The following is a 14,028-nucleotide window of genomic DNA, read 5'->3' on the forward strand; positions in this document are numbered from 1 at the left end:
AATGCAGAAATCACCCATCTTCTGTGTCGCTCACGCTGGGAGCTGGAGGCTGGAGCTGTTCCTATTCGGCCATCTTGGCACCCAATCTGGATCTAACTTTTTTTTAAGCCTGGAATATGTATATGACATTACTGAAACAATTGGAAAGTCCTTAGGTTTTATTTTCAGTTTTAAAAAGGAGTCTCTTAGCTGAAATCATTACAGATGAAATAATATTATGTATGGGATTTGCTTCAAAATTATACGTGAGACAGTGGAGTGGACCAAGCAAAATTGGCCACGAGTTGATAACTGGTTGAGGATGGCTTATTGGTAGATGGAGTTTATTATACTTCTCTTTTTGTGTATATTTTAAATTCTCCAGAGTGAAAAAGTCGAAACTTTTTCTTTTCTTTTCTTTTCTTTTAAAGAAGAAATGTATGGACAGGAGGGAGTGGAGAAATCAAAGACCCTGGAAGAGAGGATTAGGAGAGGATTAGGAGAGAAAGCAAGTTGCCAGGGACCATCCAGGGTAGAGAGAACAGTCACCTGGGAAGAGGAAATGGACATCTGGGAAGGAGTGAGGCAGGAGGATGGAAGGAAGATTTCAGGGAGAAATAGAATGAGAAGGAAGGAAAATAATACCGACTACCTTTTTTTTTTCTTTTTGCAATTAACAATATGCCATAACTTTACATACCCAGATAGTGAAACTAGGCTCAGAGAGTTAAGAAACTTGCCCAAAGCCACATAACTAGTAAGTAACAGAGCTGGGTTTAAGCGGAGATTTGTAAGAAGCCAAAGTCTACATACTTAACCCCTACTCTGTATTTTTAGTTTCTTTCACACCCAGGCTTCAGTGCCCACACTTTTCCCTCATGTGCAGGCTGGATATCCTTCCTGATCCCAGCCAGAATCTGGAGCAGTTCTGATTGAATCAAGAGGCAGGAGAGGTTCCCTTTGCTTTCACCTCAGCCCTATGACGCCTGCGATGTCTGCACCAGTCTTAGCACCTGGGTTCGTCTCATCTCCTGAGTTCTCATCCAGCCGTTTCCTTAGTCTAACATCCTGCATCACTTCAGTTGGACCCATTGGTTGCTGCCAGACTGGCCTCCTGTCTGCCTGAGACCTAGTCCAGTGCCATCACACACTCGCGTGCACACACACACTCCCCCAGGAGATGTCCTGGCTTAGAGAGGGGAGTCATTGGCCCTGAATAGGACCTGAGATCTTCAACTTGGAAAATAGGAAGTGTTAAAATGGAAGAGCTGTCTGAGCTGAAAGTGTCAGAGGATGATGGTACAAATACGAAGAGAGAGAAGGGAAGAAGGGTCAAGTCTGAGCCAGATCAGAGGTGGGATAAAGATTGAGACTTGAAGGCAGGGGTTTGGATGTAGGAAGGTAGAATAAAGTAAAAGCAGAACAGAATCAAAAAAAGGAACTGGAAAAGAGAAGTCTTAAGTGGCTACTTATTAGTGAATGGCATTTGTGGGCTCTTATTTTTTTAGTGTGGTGGCCCCAGCCAAGGGTAGAATGGACACCACCAAACACCCCCTTAAGCCCAGTTCTCAGGCAAGGCTTTGCAGGGGCTGTCCCAGATTGGGCTGATGATAAGCCTGATCAAATTGGGGTTATTCCAGCTTTGAGAGGCTTGTTCCTATGTCGGCTGCTCCAGTCACATGCCTCCCCAGCCTAGCACAGGGGCTGGCACTGGCCATGGTCCTGACCAACACCTAGTGCTTTCCTGGCTGCTCAGGTTGGCTGGGTGCGGATAGGAAGATAATGGAGGATCTGATCTGAAAGAGGGTGAGGATGCTCATACTTGACCGTCTTGATTTACTCCTAGGGAGAAAGGAGAAGAGAGTGAAAGTGTGTGTTTGAGGAGAGTGATGATTTGGAGCAGTTACTCTAGGGCTTACTAGGGAGCCTCCAGGAGTTCTGAAGAGGATGACCAGGCAGCTGTGAGGTCTCAGTTAAAGTTAGACATCAGGAGCATGTCATGTGTCCAGTCATGCTTCTGGTTCTGAAGCTTTCCCCAGCAATGGTCACTATCATATCTAGGAACACAAAGGCTCCATGGTTCTGTAACACCATGCCCAGCACATGAATGAATGCACGCATCGGTGAGTGATGAAGTTCAGATGTAATGACAGAAGGACATAAACTCTGTGCCCAGATGTGAGGTGGCAGGTGTGTTTGAACTCAGATTTAGCAAAGGGAAAAGAAGAATCCTGTGCTTGGGAGCGGGGTGGTTCAGAACTGTTCCTGTGCTCAAATATGAGGATCAAGGGATCAGGAAAATTAACACAATTTTAAGGAAGAGCATTTGATGTACGTGTGCTGTGAGTAATTGGTAAGGATTTCTTGGTGCCTTCGCTTTTCCTTGAGGTTTAAAGATCTTTTCCTCATGTGGGAAGGCGTGGGGACAAGGGGCCAATATGCAGCTTAAATGGACCAGAAAGTAAGACAAAAACTTATAGAGCTGACGAGTTATGCTTCTGCCTAGGAAACAGAAAGCTAGAATCATGTAAAATAACACCCCAAATCATAAAATATTTAGGTAAAAATTTAACAATATATGTGTAAGATTCGTATGCTAAAAACTGAAAACACTGATGAGAGAAATCATAGAAGAAACAAATAAATGGATAGCTGAATTGTGTCCATTGCGTGGAACACTCAACAGTGTTGTCTATTTCCCCCCAGAACTAACCCATAGGGTCAATGCAATCCCAACTGAAAGCCCAACAGGTTTTTGGGGGTGAGAAGAAGAGGATTAGAAGCCCACAAGCTGATTTTATATTTTACATGGCAAAGCAGAGTAACTAGAATAGTCAAAACAATTTTGAAGAGCCACTGTTTGATTTTAAGACTTACCGTAAAGCTACAGTAAGTTATCATGACAGTGTGATATTGGAGAAAGAATAGACATATGGATCAATGGAACAGAACAGTCAGAACTAGACCTACATGTCAATTGATTTTCAACAAATATACTAAGGTAATTCAATGAAGAAAAGAAAGTCTTCTCAACAAATTATGCTAGTACAATTGGACATCCATATGTTGAAAAAATTGCAAAGTGCATCTTATGCCACATGCAAAAATTAATGAAAAATGAATAATAGACCACAATGCAAAGCCTAAAACTATAAAACTTCCAATGGAAAATATAGGAGGAAATATTTGTGACTCTGAGGTGGGTAAACTTTTTAACAGAGCACAGAAAAGCACAAATTGTAAAAAGAAAAATCAAGGAATTGGACTTCATCAGCAATAAAATCTACCCATATAGGCTGGGGGCAGTGGCTCATGCCTGTAATCCCAGCACTTTGGGAGGCCGAGGCAGGCAGATCACCTGAGGTCAGGAGTTTGAGACCAGCCTGGCCAATGTGGTGAAACCCCGTCTGTACTGAAAATACAAAAAAATTAGCCAGACGTGGTGGCAGGTGCCTGTAATCTCAGCTACTTGGGAGGCTGAGGCAGGATAATCACTTGAACCTGGGAGGTGGAGGTTGCTGTGAGCCAAGATCTCGTCATTGCACTCCAGCCTGTGTGACAAGAGCAAAACTCTGTCTAAAAAAAAAAAAAAAAAAGGTGTTGCTAATGCTGCTAAGCAAATGAGAAAAAAAGTTACAGACTAGAAGAAAATATTAGCAAATCACATATCTGATAAAGGACTGCTATCCAGAATATGAAGAATTTTCACAGCTCAATAGTAATGATAATAATAAACAATTACAAATGGACAAAAGTGTTGCACTTTGTCAAAAGTACTTTGCTGAAGAAGGTACAGATGGCAATAAACAATAAAAAGATGTCCAATATCATTACTCATTAGAAAAATACAAGTTAAAATTGAATGAGATATCACCTTACACCTATTAGGAAGGTTTTTTAAAACCTGACAATATTAACTGTCGACAAGGAAGTAAAAATGGTACAGCCTCTTTGGAAAAGACTTTGGCAACTTTCATAGACTTAAACATACACTTACATGTGACCTAGCACTCCCATTCTTAGGATTTTATCCAAGGATAATAGAAACATACGTCCACACAAAATATATGTACATGAATGTCATAATTGTCCCAAACTGGAAAAAACCCAAATGTCCATCAGCCGGTGAATGAATACGCTACTTGTGGTACAACTATAGAATGAAAGATGGTTTAGCAATAAAAATGAATACATTCTTGAGAAATGCAACGTCACGCATGCTGAATTTATTCTGATGAGTGAAAGAAGACTGATCCAAGAGGCTACATACTGTTTAATTCCATGTCTATGACATTTTAGGAAGAGCAGGACGCTACAGACACAGATGTCAGCTCAGTAGTTGCCAGGCCCTGGATTAGAGAGAAAAAGACTGGCTAAAATGAGCACAAGGGCTCTTGCTTGAGTGAAATGAACCTTTCTATATTATGGTATTGTGTTACATAGACCTGGTGATTGTGGTGGTTGTTACAGAGATGCTTGAGTTTGTCAAAATTTATACAAGCAGACATTTAAAAGGGTTAAATTTTTGTATATGTAAATTATGGGCCAATAAACCTCACTTTTAGAAAAAGACCCTAGAAGAGTACCTACAGAGTGATCTTCAGCCCCCAGGCCCTTGGGGCAAAGCTGGGCAGTTGACCCTCTGAGTGGAGGCCTGTCTTCTCCTCTCTATGAACTCCCCATCTCCAAGCACATTCCCTGTCCATAAGGTAGATGCACCGTAAATATGAGTAAATAAATGAATAAAAGAACAAAGAAGTGAGTGTTTGCAGGAAACTAAAGTAGACCCTGACAATCTACAGGCTCCTGCAGGCTTCTCCAGCCTCTTCTGCCACTCCCAGCACAACTCCATTTCCCACTCCTAGAATTGCCTCAAGCCTCCCCATCCAATCCCTGACTCACTGGGCCATTTCACACCTCTGTGCCTTTGCACATGTGGGTCCCTGTGCTTCGATCACCCTTCATGGGAACCTGTACCTGTAGGAAAACACACCCCTACCCCCAGAACTCTGGGAAATACCCTGTCCTTTCCTGTAGGATAGGATGATCAGGAGTTCAGGCAGGTGTGTGCACAAAATAAACACCAGTGTGAGCTTGTGTGCACAGGAGACACCCCACAGTTCCAAGAAGGCTAAACCTGGGCAGAAAACTCCAGGTGGGAGAGAAAATTCTCTGTCTTATAGACAGCCCATTTCCCTTTTCCCTGCTAACTAGGATAATGGTAATAGTTAATATTTGTTGAATGCTGTGTGTCAGGCCCTACTGGAAAGCACTTTACCTGTAGGAACCCATGTGGTGCTCCTGATAACCCTTTGCACTATCGTTATTCCCACTGTATGGATCAGGGAACAGACACAGGTAGGTTTTGGATGTGTGGTTACACACCCAGAAAGGCAGGAAGTCTGGCTCCAGAGCTGTGTACTGAACCGCTGCCACATTGCAGGAATGACGGCCCTGGAGGGAAGAACTAAGAGGGGCTGGGTGAGGGTCCTGGCTTCTGAGGGCACAGCTGTTCTCCAACTCTTGCAAGGCTGAAACCAGAAGACAGCAGGCATTGCAGCTGGTGGAGGGTCTGAATACTGCTGTGAGGATAGTGATTCCTGGGCTAGGCTCTGCAAGGAAACTGAGCAGTGCAGGGCCTTACCAGCCCCAGCCATCTGGGGGCCACCCTGGCTGGCACCAGCAGGAGGGTGGGCTGGCTTCTCAGAGGTCTGGGAGACTCAGGCTCCTTCTGCCAGGGCTGCAGTGGCCGACTCCTCCTCCCCCTCCCTCCCCACCCTGCACCGCCTCCAGACCCCAGTCCTGACTATTGCTTAATCCCCAGGAACCCAGTTCCTGTGGGCAGCGCCTGACATGCCTGATCCTCTCTTTTCTGCAGTTCAAGGGAAAGACAAGATCTTGCACAAGGCACTCTGCATCTGCCCTTGGCCAGGGAAGGGTGGCATGGAGCCTCTCCGGCTGCTCATCTTACTCTTTGCCACAGGTAGGATCTTCTCCGTGCCCTGTGATGCCTTCTTTCCCTCACTTTGAGTATGTGGTTAGGGAGCAGGTGGTGGGCCCTGGGGTGAATTACGAAGGCGGTGGCAGTCCTTGGCATGCCTGAGTGCCCTGTTCTACACTCCTCTCCTCCCCAACCTGCCCATATTCTTCACACCCTCCTTCCCTCCCCAGTATCAAAACCCACCCTCAGACTCTTCCTGCATGTGGACATGTAAGGGGCTGGTGGACTCTGGTTGCATTGGAAGGGAAGGAGTGCTAACAGTGGCATCCCAGGCACTAGCTGGCAGTTGGGGGAAGCTTTCGGGGGGCGCCGGCACTGATAATAGCCTCTGAAATTATAAGCCACTAATTATGAGCCCCTGCAGTTATAAAAGAGGAAAGAACATGAGGATGTTCACCTGCATCTTTGGGGCACTGTCTCCCCTGCTCTGAAGGTCCTCTTGTCCTCAGCTCTTGATGGGAGGTGAGGGGCCTGGAGATTTCCATCACTGAGTTGCGGCGAATTGACACACCAAATTTTTGTACACAACTGCTTCTTCCCACTGAGGGAAGTGAACCTTTTGCTCCCCCACAGCGTTGGACAAACCCGGGCAAGAGGAGAGAGAGTGCCAAATGGAGTCTTGTTCCTGCAGCTTTAGATGGTGTGGGGGCGGGGAGGAAGGTGGGGTCCTGAGGCATGGATGGGAGGTGGTAAGGTGGGAGAGGGCCACTGCCCATATGGTCTCTCTAGTTCCAAAAGGCAGGCCACCAGCTTCCCAATCCTATCTTTCAAGCCTCTGTCACAGTAATGGTTGAAGATGGCAGGCAAGGGAGGACCAAGAGAGGAGAAGTCAAAGCAGGGGGCTCTGGGGGCTTCTGCTGCAGCCCCTGCCCCAGCAACAAGCTGGTGCTCTAAGCCCATCTCCCCTGCCCTAAGGAGGGTTCCCAAAATAGCAGCCTCATGTCTCCCCCAAAATATCTCCGAGACGGGTCCTTCCTGAAAGGGGAACAAAGCCACAGAAATAGGGAAGCTGGAAGCTAAAGGTCAGGAAAGTCGGTACCAGTGTGGGCGGCTGCAGAGCAAGCAAGAGTGGCGGGGCAGGGAGAGCCAGCCCCAGGCCGAGAGGAGAGATCCTAGTCCCGTATGACAGCAAAGAGATGTGCAGAACAGAACTGGAGGGGATTTTAAGACCAAGTGTCTCCAGAATAGACCCAGGGAGGGTCAGTTACGTCTCCAAGGAGGCCCAGCAAGACCAACTGTGAGAAAACCAAACCCAGGTCCCAGGTTTCCTGGTTCCCAATTTCCCACAAACACATGCTGTGCCACCTGCTCCCAACTTGCATAAGAACCTAAGCTCCTTCAGGGCAGGGTTTTTGTCTGTTTAGGTCACTGCACAGGGCAAGTGTTCAATGCGTATTTGGTAAATGAAGGAGTGAATGAATGTCTCCTTCCCAGAGCTGTCTGGAGCCCACAACACCACGGTGTTCCAGGGCGTGGAGGGCCAGTCCCTACAGGTGTCCTGCCCCTATGACTCCATGAAGCACTGGGGGAGGCGCAAGGCCTGGTGCCGCCAGCTGGACGAGAAGGGCCCATGCCAGCGCGTGGTCAGCACGCACAACTTGTGGCTGCTGTCCTTCCTGAGGAGGCGGAATGGGAGCACAGCCATCACAGATGATACCCTGGGCGGCACTCTCACCATTACACTGCGGAATCTACAACCCCACGATGCGGGCTTCTACCAGTGCCAAAGCCTCCATGGCAGTGAGGCTGACACCCTCAGGAAGGTCCTGGTGGAGGTGCTGGCAGGTGAGTGGGCAGTGGCTGCCTCTCTGGCCTGCCCCTGTTCCAAGCCTCATGTTTTGGGCATCTGTGTGCAGAACCACCCACTGGGCTCTCAGGAATCCTGGGAAAACCCATCGTGTGGGTCTCATCTCCCTACTCAGGGCTACCAAGGATAGTTGTGCAGGTTGCTCACTGCACAAGAGGGCCAAAATCCACTCCCCAGCCCGGACTCCTTTTGCCAGACTGTGTTCCCTGGTGCAGAGCTGCATCACCTGCAAGAAGGGCACCTTTCTCTACTTTGCATTAAGGCACTCTGTGAACTAGCCTGGCCTTGGCCCTGCTTGCCCAAACAGCTTTATCCATCTCCATCCAGTTAGCATGTGAACATGATGGGAGGTCCTTAAGGAGGAGGAGGAGATTAATTTATTCCCTCACCAACCAACCAGTGGTCCTATCTACGTAAGTGAAGCACCAACCTGGTACAGAAAATCACCCCTAGAAAAGTACACTGCTTGTGCTGGGCAATGTGCTTCCCTTCTCTGGGCCTCCATTCTCTCATCTGTAAATGGAGAGGGTGGTGTCTGTCCTGCTGACCCCACAGGGTTCCGGTGAGTTTGTGTTGTGGGGGAGGGCAGTTGCGGGCAGGGTGTGACATGTGCTCCAAGCCTCCTGCTACTGAACTGTCTTGGGATCGCCATTCCAGGTGGGAGTAGGTGGGCCACGGTGTCTCTTTCCATCCCCGAGCTTTGCGCAGGGACCACCCTCCAAGAAGGCTTTCTGCTTGAGTCTTCAGAACACAACTGTGTCCCCAAAGGAGAACAAATCTGGGACTACAGAGGCCGTTTCTGACTCTCCTCTTTTCCAACCCCTTCTCCCAGTATGGCTCTTTAGCATGGAAATGAGGTCAGGAGTAGTATTTGCCTGATGTGGGGAGGTCAGGCGAGACTGCCAGTCCTAGACACAAACCCCACCTCCACCACTTTTCTAAGGATGGCAGGAGGCAGTGAACTCCCTTAGCCAACTCCCAAGAGGGAGACAGAAAAATGAAAGTAACCCATAGCTTGTGTAGATAGCTTGACAGTTTAGATAGGATTTTCAAGTACATCCATGATTGCATTCGCTCTTCTTAGCCCCTGTGCAGAAGGAGGGGGGAGTTGTAGTTACTGAGCTCCAATGAGGTGCTAGACACTGCCCAGAGGTGCCCTCATGGAATCCTGGTAACCCTGCTATTAAGGAAGTATTCCTAACTGCCCACTTTATAAGTGGGGAAATTGAGGCTTATGGAGTGTAATGACTTGATCCACATAGGACCAGTGCCCAGGGGACCTCACCCCACCCATAAAGGTTCCCCCCTGCCTCAAGGAGGAAGGGGCTGGAGGCTCATGGCTCTGCCTCCCATAGACCCCCTGGATCACCGGGATGCTGGAGATCTCTGGGTCCCCGGGGAGTCTGAGAGCTTCGAGGATGCCCATGTGGAGCACAGCATCTCCAGGTACAGCGATGGTTCTTTCCTAAAACCCGTGGGCAGACTTCCACCCTGCAGAGCCCCACAGGGGATGGGGGTTGGGCATCCTGAACTACAAATTACAAGGCAACTAGAGCCTGAAGGGTCCTGGATGTGTCTTATCTAAACACCCCTCCACCAGCTGCTACATGTTAGTTAGTTAGTGTGACTGTGTCAGTTGTTCATTTATTGGAAGACTTCTATAATGGTTTGTAAAGAGCAGCTGCTCTAAGACTCCTGAATGCCAGCTCCCGCCCCTCCACTGGCAGCCCCAGACATCCCCATAATTCAGTAACAATGAAAGTTTTAGTACTTTAGTACAAAGCTAAGACCCCCGATCTCTGCTTCTTTGGTAGGACCAGAACCAGTCTGACTGGTCCATGCCTGTGTACTGGTGTTTAAACGTTGCCCATATAACCACTGAGCACACATGTGTGTACACACACACCCCCATGGCATAGCACTGTATACAGAAGAAAACTGCTCAGTGAGGGAAGGTGGTGTGTTTAAGTGCACTCAGCAGGTTAGTGGCAGAGCATGCCTAGAACTCAAGTCTCTTGACTATGGCCTCTCAAAGCCCCAAAAAGACCCATCCCAGGGATGGTGCTGGGTGGGGAGGTGTGCTGAGGTCCTAGAAGCTCCTGGTTTCTCCCCATTCCCTGAGAGAAGATTCTAATCTGTAGGCCATCTCAAGGCTCCCATCTGCCCTCTTGTCTCTCCAAGGAGCCTCTTGGAAGGAGAAATCCCCTTCCCACCCACTTCCGTCCTTCTCCTCCTGGCCTGCATCTTTCTCATCAAGATTCTAGCAGCCAGCGCCCTCTGGGCTGCAGCCTGGCATGGACAGAAGCCAGGGACACATCCACCTAGTGAACCGGACTGTGGCCATGACCCAGGGCACCAGCTCCAAACTCTGCCAGGTGAGCTTGGAGAGCACAGCCAATCGAAGGTGGACTTGGCAGGGATGGGAGGTGGTGCTGAGAGGGGCCGCATGAGTCCTTGGACTATTGCAGGGCTGAGAGACACGTGAGGAAGACGATGGGAGGAAAAGCCCAGGAGAAGTCCCACCAGGGACCAGCCCAGCCTGCATACGTGCTACTTGGCCACCAGGACTCCTTGTTCTGCTCTGGCAAGAGACTGCTCTGCCTGGACACTGCTTCTCCTGGACTCTGGAAACAGGGAGTGTTTGAGGGAGCGGGGAGGTGGTAAGAACACCTGACAACTACTGAACACTGGACATTTTAAACACTCACAAATAAACCCAAGACTGTCCTATTTAACTGGATAGTTGTGGGCTTCATGAAAGTCTCATTTTCTTCCACAGGGGTAAGAAAATGAATCTGGATGAGAAAAAGATAAGAGATCTTGCTCCTTGAGGCCCAGGACCACAGGATACCACATCCCTCCATTCTCACAGGCTTCAATCGCCCAGTCAGTTTTTTTCTTCTCTCTCCTCCCTTCCCTAGATCTGATTGCCAAGTTCTGCCTCCTCCTCTGGGGTTTCTCTAGCATCCAGTCTTCCTCTGCTCTCCTCCCCCGCATTCACCCTCTCCATCAGCTTCCCCTGGATTATGGGACGTCCCTGCCTCAAGGCCCCCTCCAGCTGACTCTGTTCCTCCCCATCAAGGTCAGCTCCTGGCAGACTCATCCATTCATCTCCTTAGAACTCTGTTTTTATCATGTCACTTCGCCTTTGGAGAAATGACAAGGGCTTCATAATGTACAGCATATCAAACTGGGAACTGATGGTTCAAGCCCCTCATCATATAGAAGGGAAACTGAGGCTCAACAAGGGAAAGGAACTTATCCAAAATCCCCAGCCAAAATCCCCAGTAGAGCCTGGAAATCCAAATTTCACTTGGCATTCAAGGTGGTCTTTCCTCTAACTCACTCCTACTTATTTATTCAACAAGTATTAGTTTGAGCAACTAGTCTGTGGCGAGTGCTATTCTGAACACTGGAAATACAACAGTGGATGAAGCAGGCGAGAGTTGTGCCCGCACAGAGCTCACTTTAGTGGGAGGAGAGGAGACAGACAATGCACACAGTAAATAAGTCAATCTGATCACCTGTTAGAGGCAAAACGTGCTGAAGAAAAAAATTAAAATCAAGCAGGGTTAGGAGTATGGGTGTGCAGGAGGCACAGGGGATGATACTATCTTAAATGCAGCAACCAGAAGGTGAGGAACAGTTGAAGGAGGCCACGAAGTGAACCATGAGGACATCACAAGGAGGAGTATTCGGGGCGAGCGAACAGCCAGGGCAGCTCATGCAACCTCATCTCTCTCTTCAACACACACACCACCCTGGCCAAGACTCTGGGGGAAACTGGGAGGAGACTCCCCTGAGGGTGAGCTGCAGGGGAAAGAAGTGAGTCGGCCACATTCTTAGGCTCTCTGGACTGGGCCCAAGAGAAGTGGATGCCCAGGATCCCCTGTGGCCACCACTCACATGGCTGCTTTGCCACCTAACCTGGGCTTGGGCCCCTAAGGTTTAAATCACCAGGATGGAGCTCCCGGCATGGCCCTCATGTTCCAGCCTCACTTCAACATGTCACTCCCCTGGCTCCAGCTGTGCCCCAACCCTGCCTTGTCCACACCCAATGTAAGCTGCTCCATTGGCTCCCTGCCCTGGAGCCTTAGGATTCTGGTCCAGTCTGTGTTCCCATGGCCTGCCTGGCTCAGGGGCACATTAAACTTCCTTATTGTGTCCTGGGGCAGTGCCCCCTTCCTATAGATCCAGGGCACAGGTAGACACCAAGAATGAGCCGAGCCCAAATTGCACCTTCTCCACCTCCCTCCCACCCCAGTTGTGGGCACTAGTGCTGATGACATGGCCTGGGAGGCTCCCCGCAGCCTGCCTTGTGCTCGAGGGCAGTGGCTGCCATCAGCCCCAGCCCAGAATCAGGCTTTCCTCCTCATGGGAGCTTGGACTTTTCTCTTTCCTTCTCTGCCGTGTCAGAGACATTCCCCTCTGGATTGGAATCACCCAGGATCCCCTGCCTCAGACTCTCTGGGAGCGCTCTGGACTGAAGGGGAGTGAGGCCATTTGGCCTCAAATTTCAACTCTGCCTCCTATTAAGACACCTTAGGCAACCTCCTCAATCCCTCTAAACCTCAGTGCCCTCTCTTGTAGAAATAAACAAACAAAACAACCACTTCCCCTACTTTGCAAGGTTTTTGTGGGGTTGAAAGAAATAACATTTGTGGCCGGACATGGTGGCTCACGCCTGTAATCCCAGCACCTTGGGAGGCTGAGGGGGGTGGATTACTTGAGGCCAGGAATTCAAGACCAGCCTGGCCAACATGGCAAAAACACTGTCTGTACAAAAAAAAGGAAAGAAAAAAATTAGTCGGGCATGGTGGTGCGTGCCTGTAGTCCCAGCTATTTGGGAGGCTGAGGCAGAGAATCGCTTGAACCCAGGAGGCCAAGGTTGCAGTGAGCCAAGATTGTGCCACTGCACTCCAGCCTGGGTAACAGAGTGAGACTCTGTCTCAAAAGAAAAAAGAAAAAGAAAGAAATAATATTGTGAAGGTCCTTGGCCAGGTGACTGGCACATAGTAGGTCCTCAATAAACACTGGTTTCCTCCATCTAATGCCCAGCAACATGATGCCTCTGTGAAGGCCAGGAACTTGCCTGGTCACCTCTGTCCCAGCACCCAGCAGTGGACCATATTCAACACTTAGTCCAGCGTTGAATACAGTTCACCTCTTCATACAACATGCCCGGGTGGCTTGTTAGTATGAAAATAACTTCCCTATAAGGCAATCAGAGAAAGCCTGGTATGCATTGGCAAGACGGATGCAAGCACATCACCAACTAGGGTGACCCGTTCTGGTTTGTTCAGGACTTTTTCAGTTTTTGCACAGAAAGTCCCATGAAACCCCTCAGTCCCAAGCAAAAAGGGGAAGTTGGTCACCCAATCTTCCACTTCTACAAGGCCCAGTTTAACACATTAACTAGTTTTCTTAAGCTCCTGCTCCCAGTTTCCCATTCCTCACTCCCTTGTTCCCAAAGGAAGGAAGGAAAAAGAGGAAAAAAGGAGGTGAGAAGGGAGGAGATGGGAGTGAGGGAGAACGGCCTTTCCAGACCCTTTTCTAGGTCTTACCCTCCAGATTAGAGCAATACTCCCCTCTTAACCATCCCCAGCTGCTGTAGTCTCTTTGACCACTGGTGCTTCCCCTATGTCTGAGGTCAGATAGTTTATTAGGTTTATTACTCACACTTTGTCCCAGTTCCCTGAGCCCATTTCCACAGGGCAACATGAATGAGAGCCAGGAGTCTCCTGTGTAGGCAGTGAGCTTGGATCACAGGAGAGAAACCCCCAAATTATGAGACTTGGATTTTATATAGAGAATTTGGTGTATCTCCCTCTCTGGAAGAAAGAGAGAGAGAGAGAGAGAGGGAGAGAGAGAGAGAGAGAGAGAGAAACCTTTACTGTGGAATGTAAACAGATCTCTGGTGAAGAAGAGGAAGAATGCAAGCAAATCTCTGGATGTTGCACTCAAGGCGTGTTTGCTATTCAATCACCCGCCAACAAAACTTGGCCAGTACCCTTTGCACGGAAGGACTAGAATATGCAGCAATGTGAAAATATTCATGAAGAATTGTCTTCCAACAGAGAAGATAGAGCATTCATGAAACAAAAATAGTATGCCAGAATTTTAAAATGCTCAAAGAACGAGGAATATCTTGTCTTGTAAATTAAAAATATTTTAAAAAATAACATTTTAAAAGACAAAAATAGAAGGATGGAAGAAAAATGAGGACATCTCCTTGAAGGCA

General features: G+C 48.5%; 1 protein-coding gene across 1 annotated transcript in view; it reads left to right on the forward strand.

Annotated features, from left to right (window-relative positions):
• Positions 1–10,527, forward strand: part of LOC105489639 (triggering receptor expressed on myeloid cells 2) — a 33,334-nt gene extending 22,807 nt beyond the window's left edge. The window contains exons 3-7 of the mRNA XM_011754607.2: positions 5,858–5,962; positions 7,415–7,765; positions 9,143–9,233; positions 9,969–10,162; positions 10,256–10,527. Of these exons, the coding sequence (XP_011752909.2) occupies positions 5,923–5,962; positions 7,415–7,765; positions 9,143–9,233; positions 9,969–10,162; positions 10,256–10,272 (693 nt within the window). The 5' untranslated portion in view covers positions 5,858–5,922 and the 3' untranslated portion in view covers positions 10,273–10,527. The remainder of the gene's footprint in view (positions 1–5,857; positions 5,963–7,414; positions 7,766–9,142; positions 9,234–9,968; positions 10,163–10,255) is intronic.
• The last annotated feature ends 3,501 nt before the right edge of the window (positions 10,528–14,028 follow it).

The sequence above is a fragment of the Macaca nemestrina genome, chromosome 5 (genome assembly GCF_043159975.1).
Source record: "Macaca nemestrina isolate mMacNem1 chromosome 5, mMacNem.hap1, whole genome shotgun sequence".
Classification (NCBI taxonomy): domain Eukaryota; kingdom Metazoa; phylum Chordata; class Mammalia; order Primates; family Cercopithecidae; genus Macaca; species Macaca nemestrina.